Raw genomic sequence first — 14,354 nt, 5'->3', positions numbered from 1 at the left:
TTAGTGTTGGGGGGGCGGGGGGGTAAGTGTTGGGGGGGTGGGGGGGTAAGTGTTGGGGGCGGGGGGGTTAGTGTTGGGGGGCGGGGGGGGTAAGTGTTGGGGGGCGGGGGGGTTAGTGTTGGGGGGGCGGGGGGGTTAGTTTTGGGGGGCGGAGCTGGGGTTAGTGTTGGGGGCGGGGGGGTTAGTGTTGGGGGCGGGGGGGTAAGTGTTGGGGGGGCTGGGGTTAGTGTTGGGGGGACGGGGCTGGGGTTAGTGTTGGGGGGGCGGGGGGGTTAGTGTTGGGGGGCGGGGCTGGGGTTAGTGTTGGGGGGCGGGGGGGTTAGTGTTGGGGGGGCTGGGGTTAGTGTTGGGGGGCGGGGGGGTTAGTGTTGGGGGGCGGGGGGGTTAGTGTTGGGGGCGGGGCTGGGGTTAGTGTTGGGGGGCGGGGGGGTTAGTGTTGGGGGCGGGGGGGTTAGTGTTGGGGGCGGTGGGGTTAGTGTTGGGGGGGCGGGGGGGTTAGTGTTGGGGGGGCGGGGGGGTTAGTGTTGGGGGGCGGGGGGGTTAGTGTTGGGGGGGCGGGGGGGTTAGTGTTGGGGGCCGGGGCTGGGGTTAGTGTTGGGGGCGGGGCTGGGGTTAGTGTTGGGGGTGGGGGGGTTAGTGTTGGGGGGGCTGGGGTTAGTGTTGGGGGGCGGGGCTGGGGTTAGTGTTGGGGGGCAGGGGGGTTAGTGTTGGGGGACGGGGGGGTTAGTGTTGGGGGGGCGGGGGGGTTAGTGTTGGGGGGCGGGGCTGGGGTTAGTGTTGGGGGGCAGGGGGGGTTAGTGTTGGGGGGCGGGGGGGGTTAGTGTTGGGGGGGCGGGGCTGGGGTTAGTGTTGGGGGGCAGGGGGGTTAGTGTTGGGGGGCAGGGGGGTTAGTGTTGGGGGGCGGGGGGGTTAGTGTTGGGGGGGCGGGGCTGGGGTTAGTGTTGGGGGGGCGGGGGGGTTAGTGTTGGGGGGGCGGGGGGGGTTAGTGTTGGGGGGGCGGGGCTGGGGTTAGTGTTGGGGGGCGGGGCTGGGGTTTGTGTTGGGGGGCGGGGCTGGGGTTAGTGTTGGGGGGCAGGGGGGTTAGTGTTGGGGGGCGGGGGGGTTAGTGTTGGGGGGGCGGGGCTGGGGTTAGTGTTGGGGGGGCGGGGCTGGGGTTAGTGTTGGGGGGGCGGGGGGGTTAGTGTTGGGGGGCGGGGGTAGTTAGTGTTGGGGGGCGGGGCTGGGGTTAGTGTTGGGGGGCGGAGGGGGTTAGTGTTGGGGGACGGGGCTGGGGTTAGTGTTGGGGGGGCGGGGCTGGGGTTAGTGTTGGGGGGGCTGGGGTTAGTGTTGGGGGGCGGAGGGGGTTAGTGTTGGGGGGCGGGGGTTAGTGTTGGGGGGCGGGGGTTAGTGTTGGGGGGGCTGGGGTTAGTGTTGGGGGGGCTGGGGTTAGTGTTGGGGGGCGGGGGGGTTAGTGTTGGGGGGGCGGGGCTGGGGTTAGTGTTGGGGGGCGGGGCTGGGGTTTGTGTTGGGGGGCGGGGCTGGGGTTAGTGTTGGGGGGCAGGGGGGTTAGTGTTGGGGGGCGGGGGGGGTTAGTGTTGGGGGGGCGGGGCTGGGGTTAGTGTTGGGGGGGCGGGGCTGGGGTTAGTGTTGGGGGGGCGGGGGGGTTAGTGTTGGGGGGCGGGGGTAGTTAGTGTTGGGGGGCGGGGCTGGGGTTAGTGTTGGGGGGGCGGGGGGGGTTAGTGTTGGGGGGCGGGGGTAGTTAGTGTTGGGGGGCGGGGCTGGGGTTAGTGTTGGGGGGCGGGGCTGGGGTAGTAGTGTTGGGGGGGCGGGGCTGGGGTTAGTGTTGGGGGGCGGAGGGGGTTAGTGTTGGGGGACGGGGCTGGGGTTAGTGTTGGGGGGCGGGGCTGGGGTTAGTGTTGGGGGGGCTGGGGTTAGTGTTGGGGGGCGGAGGGGGTTAGTGTTGGGGGGCGGGGTAGTTAGTGTTGGGGGGCGGGGCTGGGGTTAGTGTTGGGGGGCGGGGGGGTTAGTGTTGGGGGGCGGGGGTTAGTGTTGGGGGGCGGGGGTTAGTGTTGGGGGGGCTGGGGTTAGTGTTGGGGGGGCTGGGGTTAGTGTTGGGGGGCGGGGCTGGGGTTAGTGTTGGGAGGCGGAGGGGGTTAGTGTTGGGGGGCGGGGCTGGGGTTAGTGTTGGGAGGCGGGGCTGGGGTTAGTGTTGGGGGGCGGGGCTGGGGTTAGTGTTGGGAGGCGGGGCTGGGGTTAGTGTTGGGGGGCGGGGCTGGGGTTAGTGTTGGGGGGGCGGGGGGGTTAGTGTTGGGGGGCGGGGCTGGGGTTAGTGTTGGGAGGCGGGGCTGGGTTAGTGTTGGGGGGCAGGGGGTTAGTGTTGGGGGGCGGAGGGGGTTAGTGTTGGGGGACGGGGCTGGGGTTAGTGTTGGGGGGCGGGGTAGTTAGTGTTGGGGGGCGGGGCTGGGGTTAGTGTTGGGGGGCGGGGCTGGGGTTAGTGTTGGGGGGCTGGGGTTAGTGTTGGGGGGGCGGAGGGGGTTAGTGTTGGGGGGGCGGGGGGGTTAGTGTTGGGGGGCGGGGCTGGGGTTAGTGTTGGGGGGGCTGGGGTTAGTGTTGGGGGGCGGGGCTGGGGTTAGTGTTGGGGGGGCGGGGGGGTTAGTGTTGGGGGGGCGGGGGGGTTAGTGTTGGGGGGGCGGGGGGGTTAGTGTTGGGGGGCGGGGGGGTTAGTGTTGGGGGGGCGGGGGGGGTTAGTGTTGGGGGGCGGGGGGGTTAGTGTTGGGGGGGCGGGGGGGTTAGTGTTGGGGGGGCTGGGGTTAGTGTTGGGGGGGCTGGGGTTAGTGTTGGGGGCGGGGCTGGGTTAGTGTTGGGGGGCGGGGGGTTAGTGTTGGGGGGCGGGGCTGGGGTTAGTGTTGGGGGGCGGGGCTGGGGTTAGTGTTGGGGGGCGGGGCTGGGGTTAGTGTTGGGGGGCGGGGCTGGGGTTAGTGTTGGGGGGCGGGGCTGGGGTTAGTGTTGGGTGGGCGGGGGGGTTAGTGTTGGGGGGCGGGCTGGGTTTAGTGTTGGGAGGCGGGGCTGGGGTTAGTGTTGGGGGGCGGGGCTGGGGTTAGTGTTGGGGGCGGGGCTGGGGTTAGTGTTGGGGGGCAGGGGGGTTAGTGTTGGGGGGCGGGGGGGTTAGTGTTGGGGGGGCGGGGCTGGGGTTAGTGTTGGGGGGGCGGGGCTGGGGTTAGTGTTGGGGGGGCAGGGGGGTTAGTGTTGGGGGGCGGAGGGGGTTAGTGTTGGGGGACGGGGCTGGGGTTAGTGTTGGGGGGCGGGGTAGTTAGTGTTGGGGGGCGGGGCTGGGGTTAGTGTTGGGGGGCGGGGCTGGGGTTAGTGTTGGGGGGCTGGGGTTAGTGTTGGGGGGGCGGAGGGGGTTAGTGTTGGGGGGGCGGGGGGGTTAGTGTTGGGGGGCGGGGCTGGGGTTAGTGTTGGGGGGCGGGGCTGGGGTTAGTGTTGGGGGGGCGGGGGGGTTAGTGTTGGGGGGGCGGGGGGGTTAGTGTTGGGGGGCGGGGGGGTTAGTGTTGGGGGGGCGGGGGGGTTAGTGTTGGGGGGCGGGGGGGGTTAGTGTTGGGGGGGCGGGGGGGGTTAGTGTTGGGGGGGCGGGGGGGTTAGTGTTGGGGGGGGTGGGGTTAGTGTTGGGGGCGGGGCTGGGGTTAGTGTTGGGGGGCAGGGGGGTTAGTGTTGGGGGGCGGGGCTGGGGTTAGTGTTGGGGGGCGGGGCTGGGGTTAGTGTTGGGGGGCGGGGGGTTAGTGTTGGGGGGCGGGGCTGGGGTTAGTGTTGGGGGGCGGGGCTGGGGTTAGTGTTGGGGGGCGGGGCTGGGGTTAGTGTTGGGGGGCGGGGCTGGGGTTAGTGTTGGGGGGCGGGGCTGGGGTTATTGTTGGGGGGGCGGGGCTGGGGTTAGTGTTGGGGGCAGGGGGGTTAGTGTTGGGGGGCGGGGCTGGGGTTAGTGTTGGGGGGGCGGGGCTGGGGTTAGTGTTGGGGGGCGGGGCTGGGGTTAGTGTTGGGGGGCGGGGCTGGGGTTAGTGTTGGGGGGCGGGGCTGGGGTTAGTGTTGGGGGGCGGGGCTGGGGTTAGTGTTGGGGGCGGGGTTAATGTGTCAGTTCAACCCCTCGGGCCCCGCACTCGGGTTGAGGCTCCGCCCCGCGCTGGGCACGGGAGGCGGGGACACGGCGGAGAGAATGGCGGATGGTTTAGTGTCGGAGGGAGAGAGGCGTGAGTGTCCGGGGGGGAGTGTCCGGGGGCGGGCGGGCGGGGGGGGGCGCGGGGCGGGAGTGGGCGGGGGGGAGGAGTGTCCGGGGACGACGACGAGTGTCCGGTGCGGGGGGGCGGGGGGAGTGTCCGGGGGGGGGGGAGGAGTGTCCGGGGGGAGTGTCCGGGGCGGGGGGAGTTTCCGGGGGGAGTGTCCGGGGGGGAGGAGTGTCCGGGGGGAGTGTCCGGGGCGGGGGGAGTTTCCGGGGGGAGTGTCCGGGGGGGAGGAGTGTCCGGGGGGAGTGTCCGGGGCGGGGGGAGTGTCCGGGGGGAGTGTCCGGGGGGGAGGAGTGTCCGGTGCGGGGGGAGTTTCCGGGGGGAGTGTCCGGGGGGCGGGAGGAGTGTCCGGGGGGAGTGTCCGGGGGGGAGGAGTGTCCGGGGGGAGTGTCCGGGGCGGGGGGAGTGTCCGGGGGGAGTGTCCGGGGGGGGGGGGGGGGAGGAGTGTCCGGGGGGAGTGTCCGGGGGGGGAGGAGTGTCCGGGGCGGGGGGAGTGTCCGGGGGGAGTGTCCGGGGGGGAGGAGTGTCCGGGGGGAGTGTCCGGTGCGGGGGGAGTGTCCGGGGGGGGGGAGGAGTGTCCGGGGGGAGTGTCCGGTGCGGGGGGAGTGTCCGGGGGGAGTGTCCGGGGCGGGGGGAGTGTCCGGGGGGGGGGAGGAGTGTCCGGGGGGAGTGTCCGGGGGGGAGGAGTGTCCGGGGCGGGGGGAGTGTCCGGGGGGGGGGAGGAGTGTCCGGGGGGAGTGTCCGGGAGGGGGGGTGTTCCGGTTCCCGGGGTGTTGCCCCCCCCCCAGGGGTTGATTCGCTCGGGATGCTCAGTAATTTAATATAAAACCTGATGCAGAAACTGAGGGGGATGAGGAGCTCGGACCTGAGGCGACATTTACAGGAAATTCTGGGGCAGGAATATCCCAGAGACAATCCTGGGATCAAAGGGATAGAAGGAAAGGTGAAGGATTGAGGCTGATGGGCTCACTGTGGAGATCTGGCACTGTGGGCTGAATGGGTCCTGGTCCGGGTCCGAGATGAGAATATACTCCAGCATTGAGCATTCCTCCCCTTGCTCTGCTTCTATTCATCCTCTAATCCCTCTCTCTGCTTCTGTCCCAGCCCCAACACCTTCCACTCTTGCAGATATCTAAACATTTGTCAAAAGTTGGCTTCAAGAAAGGTTTTCAAGGTGTGAGGGGGTAGAGGAGAAGAGAGTTTTTGGGAGGAGTAAAGGAAGACACAGCCAACAGTGGGATGAAGAAAGTGGGGGATACACAAACTGGAATTGCATTTGACGAGTTATCGCACAAATGACTTCTATTCAAGATCAATGCCTCCTCTATTAATGGTGATATATTGAGCTGAATGATTGAAAGCTCAGCATGGGACACATAGGATATTGGGATCGTGAGAAGGCCGGAGAAGGCAATCAATTTTGCAGGTAGGGTGTGTGTGGCCATGGCCCAACAGGATGGATGACTGGTCTACCCAGTGTTTCACTGGTAGAAAGTGGAGGGATCAAGAAAGATGGCAGTGAAATAGAACTTGGCAGAGTAAGCATACGTTTAACACCACAGTCTGTGTATGACATCGCTGAGGGCCAATATGTGGAGGAGGAAGGAGCTCAGGATAGATCCTTGAGGGCCTCCAGACTAATGGTGTAGGTAGGTTGAAAAGATGCTCATACTGAAATTGGATAGGTTAGATAGGATAGCATTTACGATTTGGATTAGATTTGTTTCGGTGCTGTGAGAGAACCTGATGGCAGTTGTGGGAAAGGAGGGCACAAATTTGAGAAATGTCAGAACTTTTTGAGGACTTTGCAAAGAAATGGGATGTGGGAAATGGTGCAGTAATTAGCCAGGCAGGTATGGCTGGTGTGGTTTTGAGGAGGGCACAGATTGCTCTGGGCACCGTTGTTCTGGGTGTGTGGAATCGGAATAGCACCACCTTCTTGAGGGAAATTAGGGATGTACAATAAAAATACTGGCCTAGCCAGCAATGCCCACATCCCCTGAAAGAATAAAGAAAAGTTAGTGTGTAGACATTGTCAATAGCAGGAGATGTGGGGATTAGTCTGGGTGTACTGTGGAAGCTAGTGGAGAGTGAAAAAGAAATGGGATCAGACTTGATAACTAATGCAGAGGAACCACTGAAGGAGAGTTTGGCTGGAGTGAGCCATTGCATAGAACAATCTACAATCTACGGCACAGAAACAAGCCATTTGGCCCAACTAGCCTGTGCTCCTATTTACTGCCATTCCATCCACCTCATCTCCTCTCTCTAAGAGGTTTCTCCTTATTTCTCTACTGGATTGATTAATAAACACCCTGTCTTTAAGGCCCTAGTTTTGGATTCTTCTGCTAGTGAAAACATTCCATATTAACTGACCAACACATTTATAATTTAAATGATGTTGATCAGGTCATCTCTGAATCTATTCTTTTCTTAAGAAGAATAATACATTAATGATCTAGATGAAGGAACTGAGGGCATCCTGGCTAAGTTTGCAGATGATACAAAGGTAGGTGGAGGGACAGGTAGTATTGAGGAGGCGGGGAGGCTGCAGAAGGATTTGGACAGGTTAGGAGAATGGGCAAAGAAGTGGCAGATGGAATACAACGTGGGGAAGTGTGAGGTCATGCACTTTGGTAGGAAGAATAGAGGCATAGACTATTTTCTAAATGGGGAGAGAATTCAGAAACCTGGAGTGCAAAGGGACTTGGGAGTCCTAGTCCAGGATTCTCTTAAGGTTAACTTGCAGGTTGAGTCGGTAGTTAGAAGGCCAAATGCAATGTTGGCATTTATTTTGAGAGGACTAGAATATAAAAGCAGGGATGTGCTGCTGAGGCTTTGTAAGACTCCGGTCAGACCACATTTAGAATATTGTGAGCAATTTTGGACCCCGTATCTCAGGAAGGATGTGCTGTCCCTGGAGAGGGTCCGGGGAGGTTCACAAGAATGATCCCAGGAATGAAAGGCTTAACATTTGAGGAACGTTTGAGGACCCTGGGTCTATACTCGATGGAGTTTAGAAGGATGAGGGGGGATCTGATTGAAACTTACAGAATACTGAAAGGCCTGGATAGAGTGGACGTGGGGAAGATGTTTCCATTAGTAGGAGAGACTAGGACCCGAGGGCACAACCTCAGAGTAAAGGGAAAACCTTTTAGAACAGAGATGTGCCAGAGAGTGGTGAATCTATGGAATTCATTGCCACAGAAGGCTGTGGAGGCCAGTTCATTGAGTGTATTTAAGAGCGAGATAGATAGGTTCTTGATTGGTAAGGGGATCAAAGGTTATGGAGAGAAGGCGGGAGAAAGGAGTTGAGAAACTTATCAGCCATGATTGAATGGCGGAGCAGATTCGATGGGCCGATTGGCCTAATTTCTGCTCCTATGTCTTATGGTCTATTGTCTAAGAAGGCTCCACTCTTTCCTGATAATCGTAATTTTCTACTGGGCTATTGTAAGACTCTGTCTCGTGCTGATATTTATCATTTTGTTTCTTTCCTTGAAGTGCTGCGGTCAGAGCAGGATTTTCATGATGCAGCAAAGAGGAATGACCTGACCAGAATGGAGCTGCTTTTGAAAAAGGGAGTGAATATCAATGTCAAAAACAATGTAGGTGAAATATTTATTTTTCCATAACCAGGGATGTACATTAATATCCAGGTTGAACAGCATTGAAGGAAGATATACTGAGTATTTACAGTGTATCACATGAATACTTTTAGTGCACAATGTCCATTCTGGAAACATACAATGGTTTAGTCTCAACTACTTTCTGTGGTAAAGAATTCCACAGGCTCACCACTCTCTGGGTGAAGAAATTTCTTCTCATCTCAGTCCTAAATGGTCTACCCCATATCCTCAGACTGTGACCCCTGGTTCTGGGTTCCTCCACCATCAGGAACATCCTTCCTGCATCTACCCTGTCTAGTCCTGTTAGAATTTTATAGGTTTCTATGAGATCCCCCCTCATTCTTCTGAACTCCAGCGAATATAATCCTAATCAACTCAATCTCTCCTCATATGTCAGTCCCGCCATCCCAGGAATCAGTCTGGTAAACCTTCGCTGCACTCCCTCTATAGCAAGAACATCCTTCCTCAGATAAGGATACCCAAAACTGCACACAATATTCCAGGTGTGGTCTCACCAAGGCCTTGTACAATTGCAGCAAGACATCCCTGTTCCTGTACTCGAATCCTTTGGCTATGAAGGCCAACATACCATTTGCCTTCTTTACCACCTGCTGCACCTGCATGCTTACCTTCAGCGACTGGTGTACAAGGACACCCAGGTCTCGTTGCACATTCTCCTCTCTCAATTTATAGCCATTCAGATAATAATCTGCCTTCCTGTTTTTGCTACTAAAATAGATAAACCTCACATTTATCCACATTATACTGCATCTGCCATGCATTTGCCCACTCACTCAGCTTGTCCAAATCACACTGATGCATCTCTGCATCCTCCTCACAGCTCACCCTCCCACCCAGTTTTGTGTCACCTGCAAATTTGGAGATATTACATTTCATTCCCTCATCTAAATCATTAATATCTAAACCATCAAGCACCTTCTATTCTAATCCCATTTTCCAGCATTTAGCCCATAGGCCTGTATGCTATAGCATTTCAAATGCTCATCTAAATTTCTTAACTGTTGTGAAGGTTCCTGCCTTTACCACCCCCTCAGGCGGTGTGTTCCAGATTCCAACCACACTCTGTGTGAAAAATATTTTCCTCAAATTCCCTCTCACCCTCCTGCTTCTTACTGTAAATCTATGCCCCCTGGTTATTGACACCTCCGCTAAGGGGAAATGTTTCTTCCTACCTGCCCTATCTATGCCACTCATAATTTTGTACACCTCTCTCAGGTCCCCTCTCAGCCTTCTCTGCTCCAAGGAAAACAGCCTTCGCCTCCCCAGTTTCTCTTCATAGGGGAGGTGGTGATGGGAGCTGTGGTATGGGGTGATGGTGAGTACATCCTTCCTCAGATAAGGAGACCAAAACTGCACACAAATCATGGAGGGGGCTGGACAGAGTAGATAGGGAGAAACTGTTCCATCTCGTAAAACGACGAGAGAAGCAAAGTTAATATTTCAGGACCTTACGTCAGAACTGGAAAAATTTAGAGATTTTACAGTTTTTAAGCAAATGTAAAATGTATGGTTGCTTAATTGGCTGATCACACTGTTGTGGTGTTACTCAATAAACCACTAGGAGACTCAGGTACAAGTTACGATCATTTATTCAAGTGTACGCAGGGAGTGCCCGTCTTAGGCAGTCTAAGACAGTACTCAAAAAAGCCACAAGTGTTCACTCCTTATATACACCTTTAGTCACGTATACATACCATTCCTCAATTCACAAAATCACAGAATTTTAACAGAAGGAGGCCACTTGGCCCACCATGTCTGCACTGGCTCTCCAAACGAGCATTATGATCTAGTGCCATTGCCCTGCCTTTTCCCCATACCCCTGCACATTGTTTCTATTCAAATAATCACATGAAAGCAAAACACTGCAGATGCTGGAAATCTGAAACAAAAACAGAAAATGCCGGATAAACTCAGCAGGTCTAGCAGCATCTGTTGAGAGAGAAACAAATGCCTCAATTGAACCTGCCTCCACCACACTTCCAGGCAGTGTATTCCAGACCCGAACTACTCGTTGTGTGAAAAAAGTTTTTTCTCATGTCGCTCTTGCTTCTTTTGCAAATCACTTTAAAATCTCATTCTTGATCATTTTATGAGATGGAACAGTTTCTCCCTATCTACTCTGTCCAGCCCCCTCATGATTTTGAACATCTCTATCAAATCTCCTCTTAGCCCTCTTCTCTCCAAGGAGAACAGCCCCAACCTCTTCAATCTATCCTCATAGCTGAAGTTTCTCATCCCTGGAACCATTCTTGTAAACCTCTTCTGCACTCTCTCCTATGTGTTCACATCTTTCCTATAATATGACGCTCAGAACTGTACACAATACTCCAGCTGAAATCTAATGAGTGTCCTCCTTATCAGTTTTAAACCCTTGTAGTGACAGAGTTACCTCGTCTGGCACCATGGCCTGGGTAACATCTATCTCCTTAGCAAAGATGGATGCAAAGTATTCATATAATATCTCAGCCATGGCCCTCCTTGTGTAAATTCCCTTTTAGACCCCTAATCAGCCCGACTCCTTTTACCACCTTTTTGCTATTTATACGCCTATAGAAGACTTTGGGATTCCTCCTTATGTTGGTTGCCAGTCTTTTCTCATAATCCCTCTTCGCTTCTCCAGTATGCTTTTTCACCTCCCCTCGGAACCTTGGTCCTCAATTGTTTCCCACCTGAAACCTGTCATAAATGCACTTTTTCTTCTTTATCTTAATTTCAATCTCCTTTTTCATCCAGGGAGCTCTGGATTTGTTTGTCCTACCTTTCCCTTTCAATGGAATATACCTTGACTGTGCCCGAACAATTTTTTTTTGAAGGTAGCCCATTGTTTAGCTACAGTTTTTACCACCAATCTTTCATTTAAGTCCATCTGGCCCAGCTCTGTTTTTGCCCCATCGAAGTCAGCCCTTGTCCAGTTAATTATTTTTACCCTGGATTGCCCAATGTCCTTTCTGCCATCATCCTAAACGTACAATACAACAATCACTGTCTCCTAAATGTTCCCCCACTGACACTTGATCTACTTGGCCCACCTCATTCCCAAGAACCAGGTCCAACTGGTTGTTTTGGATTGTGGATTGGACACATACTGCTGTAGAAAAATCTCCTGAACACATTTTAGGAACTTTTGCCCCTCTCCACTCTTTACACTGCCACTATCCCTGTCTACATTCAGGTAATTAAAGTCCCCCATTATAACTATATAATGCCTGCTATAATGTCTGCATCTCTCTAATTTCCTTGCAGATTTTTTCTTCTACATCCTTCCCACCAGCTGGTGGTCTATAAACTACACTGAGTAATGTAATTGCACCCTATTGCTTCTGTCCTTGAACCCTCTGGGACATTCTCTTTCTCCAGCACTGCAATGCCCTCCATAACCAATACTGCCACCCGTCCTCCTTTCCTTCCTTTCCTATCTCTTCTGAGCACCTTGTACCCAGGAATATTTAACACCCAGTTCTGCCCTTCCTTGAGCCAGGTCTCCATTATCGCCACAACATCATATTTCCACATGGAAACCTGCACCTGGAACTCCCCAATCTTATTTACTATGCATTCATACACATACATAGTAACCTTGATTTAGATTTTGTTATTTTTTCCCTTACCCTGACTTCACCCAGTAACTTACTATTCTCTATACTAGTGCTATCTATCCCTCCCAGTATTTTGTGCACCCTGCTATTCCTCTCTAATATTTTTCCTTGCTTCACACACCCCTGCTGAGTTAGATTAAAGCCCTTCCAACAGCACTGGGAAAACATCTCGCAAGGACTTCAGTCCCAGCTCTGTTCAGCTGCAACCCTTCCGGCTTGTACAGGTGCCATCTCCCCCAGAGCCAGTCCCAGTGCCCCAGGAACCTAAAGCCCTCCCTCCTGCACTATCTTTCCAGCCACACATTCATCTGCCTTATCCTCCTATTTCTGTCCTCACTGACACGTGGCACTGGCAGCATTCTGGAGATTACCACATTAGAGGTCCTGCTTGCTAATTTTCTACCTAGCTCCCTAAATTCTGATTGCAGGACCAAATCCTTCTTCACTAATTGGTACCAGTGTGGACCACGACCTCTGGCTGATCACCCTCCCCTAGACGAATGTCCTGCAGCCGCTCTGTGACATCCTTGACTCTGACACCAGGGAGGCAACATACCAGCCTGGAGTCACATCTACAGCCACAGAAACACCTGTCTGTTCCCCTAAACAATGAATGCCCTATCGCTATAGCTGTTCCTTACTTCCTCCTCCCCTCCTGTACAGCCGAGCCGCTCGTGGTGCCACAAACTTGGCTCTGACTGCACTCCACTGAGGAACCAGCACCCTCACCAACTTCCAAAACAGAAAACCGATTTGTGAGCGGGACCCCATGGGACTCCTGCACTACCTGCCTACTTCTCTTGGAGTGCCTGGTGGTCACCTATTTCCTCTCTGTCTCCAGACCCTTAAGCTGCCCTGTGACCACCTCTCTGAATGTGCTATCCACATAGCTCTCGGCCTCGTGGATGTGCCACAGTGACTCCAGCCGTCGCTCAAGCTCTGAAATCCAGAGCTCAAGTTTCTGCAGCTGACAGCACTTCCTGCACATGTGGTCAGCTAGGACACCAGTATCGTCCATGACTTCACACATATTACAGTCCACGCATTCCACTTGACTGAGTTGTCCTGCCGTGTCTTAACTCTACTTCCCTTAAGTTATGTCTAATCTTGCAGTCACATGGTAAACCACTCCCTGGCCTTGCCCTTTACCCCAGTAACTGGTTTGTCTCATTCTTTATCCTGTCCAGAGTTACGTCTGCTAATCTTCAGTTCTGCTCTCTTCTGTTTGCATTTTATTTGCACTAAAAGACACTTCTAACAGTACTGTGGGTGTAGCTACACCACATAGGCTGCAGCTCACCAAATCTGGGGGTTAATTAGGGATGAGTAATAAATACTGGCCTAGCCAGTAATGCCCAAATCCCATGAATGAATTTTAAAAAATGCCCACTCACTGAACTTGTCTAAATCACCTTGAAGCCTCTTAGCATTCCCCTCACCACTCACATTCCTATCTAGATTTGTGTTGTGCAAACTTGGAAATATTACATTTGGTTCCCTTGTCCAAATCGTTGATATCTATTTGGTTCCCTTGTCCAAATCGTTGATATCTATTGTGAATAGATGGGGCCCAAGCACTGGTCACTGGGGTACCCCAATAATTACCGCTTGCCATTCCAAAAAAGACTCATTTATTCCTACTCTCTGTTTCCTGGTTGTTAACCAATTCTCAACCCATGCCAATATATTACCTAATCCCATCTGTTTTAATTTTGCATACTAACTTCTTATGTGGGACTTTATCAAAATCTTTCTGAAAATCCAAATACACCACATCCACTGGTTCTCCCTTATCTATTCTGCTAGTTACATCCTCAACAAACTCCACTATGTTTGTCAAACATGATTTCCCTTCCATAAATCCATTAGACTTTGTCTAATGGTGTTGATCTAAGTGTCCTGTTATACCATCCTTTGTGATAGACTCTGGCATTTTCCCCACCTCTGACATTAGGCTAACTGCTCTATAGTTCCCTGTTTTCTCCCTCCCTCCTTTTTTAAATAGTGGGGTTGCATTTACCACCCTCCAATCTGCCGGGACTGTTCCAGAATCCATAGAATTTTGGAAGATGACAACCAACTCATCCGTTATTTCCAAAGCCACCTCCTTTAGTACCCTGGAATGTAGATTATTAGGCCCTGGGGATTTATTAACTTTCAGTCCCATTAATTTCTCCAGCACTATTTTTTTAGTAATACTAATTCTTCAATTCTTCCTTCTCACTAAATCCTTGGTTCCCAAGTATTTCTGGGAAGTTATTTGTCTTCCTCCGTGAAGACAGAACTCAAGTAGTTGTTTAATTGCTGTGCCATTTCAGTGTTCTCTATTATAAATTCACTCGTTTCAGACTGTAAGGATCCTACATTTGTTTTTACTAATCTTTTTCTTTTTACATACTTATAGAAGCTTTTACAGTCCGCATTTATGTTCCTTGCGAGTTGACTCTCATATTTTATTTTTTTCCTCTTAATCAATCTCTTGATCCTCCTTTACTGAATTTTAATCTGCTCCCAATCCTCAGGCTTGCTACTTTTTCTAGCTGTTTATATGACTCTGCTTTGGATCTTTCTTTTGTTAGCCATGGTTGGGCCGCTTTTCCTGTTGTTTTTGTACCAGAAAGGAATGTATAACTGTTGCAATGCATGCACTCATTCCTTAAAAATTGGCCATTACCTATCCACTGTCATGCCTTTAAAAGAAGTTCCCCAATCTATATTAACCAACTCATGCTTCATACCTTTGTAGTTTCCTTTGTTAAAATTTAGGACCCAAGTTTCCGATTGGACTCCTTCACTTCCCATCCTAATGAGGAATTCTGTCATGTTATGGTCACTCTTCCCTAAAGGACCCCAAA

At 53.7% G+C, this 14,354-nt stretch overlaps 1 protein-coding gene across 2 annotated transcripts in view; it reads left to right on the top strand.

Annotated features, from left to right (window-relative positions):
- Positions 1–4,100: 4,100 nt before the first annotated feature.
- The window catches only part of ankdd1a (ankyrin repeat and death domain containing 1A), a 357,444-nt gene continuing 347,190 nt past the window's right edge, over positions 4,101–14,354 (top strand). For both annotated transcript variants that reach the window (XM_041175241.1, XM_041175240.1), the window contains exons 1-2: positions 4,101–4,220; positions 7,758–7,861. In XM_041175241.1, the coding sequence (XP_041031175.1) occupies positions 4,187–4,220; positions 7,758–7,861 (138 nt within the window). In that variant the 5' untranslated portion in view covers positions 4,101–4,186. The remainder of the gene's footprint in view (positions 4,221–7,757; positions 7,862–14,354) is intronic.

The sequence above is a fragment of the Carcharodon carcharias genome, chromosome 26 (genome assembly GCF_017639515.1).
Source record: "Carcharodon carcharias isolate sCarCar2 chromosome 26, sCarCar2.pri, whole genome shotgun sequence".
NCBI lineage: Eukaryota > Metazoa > Chordata > Chondrichthyes > Lamniformes > Lamnidae > Carcharodon > Carcharodon carcharias.
The sequence above is the reverse complement of the archived record's forward strand: the minus strand, read 5'-3'. Positions and strand labels throughout refer to the sequence as shown.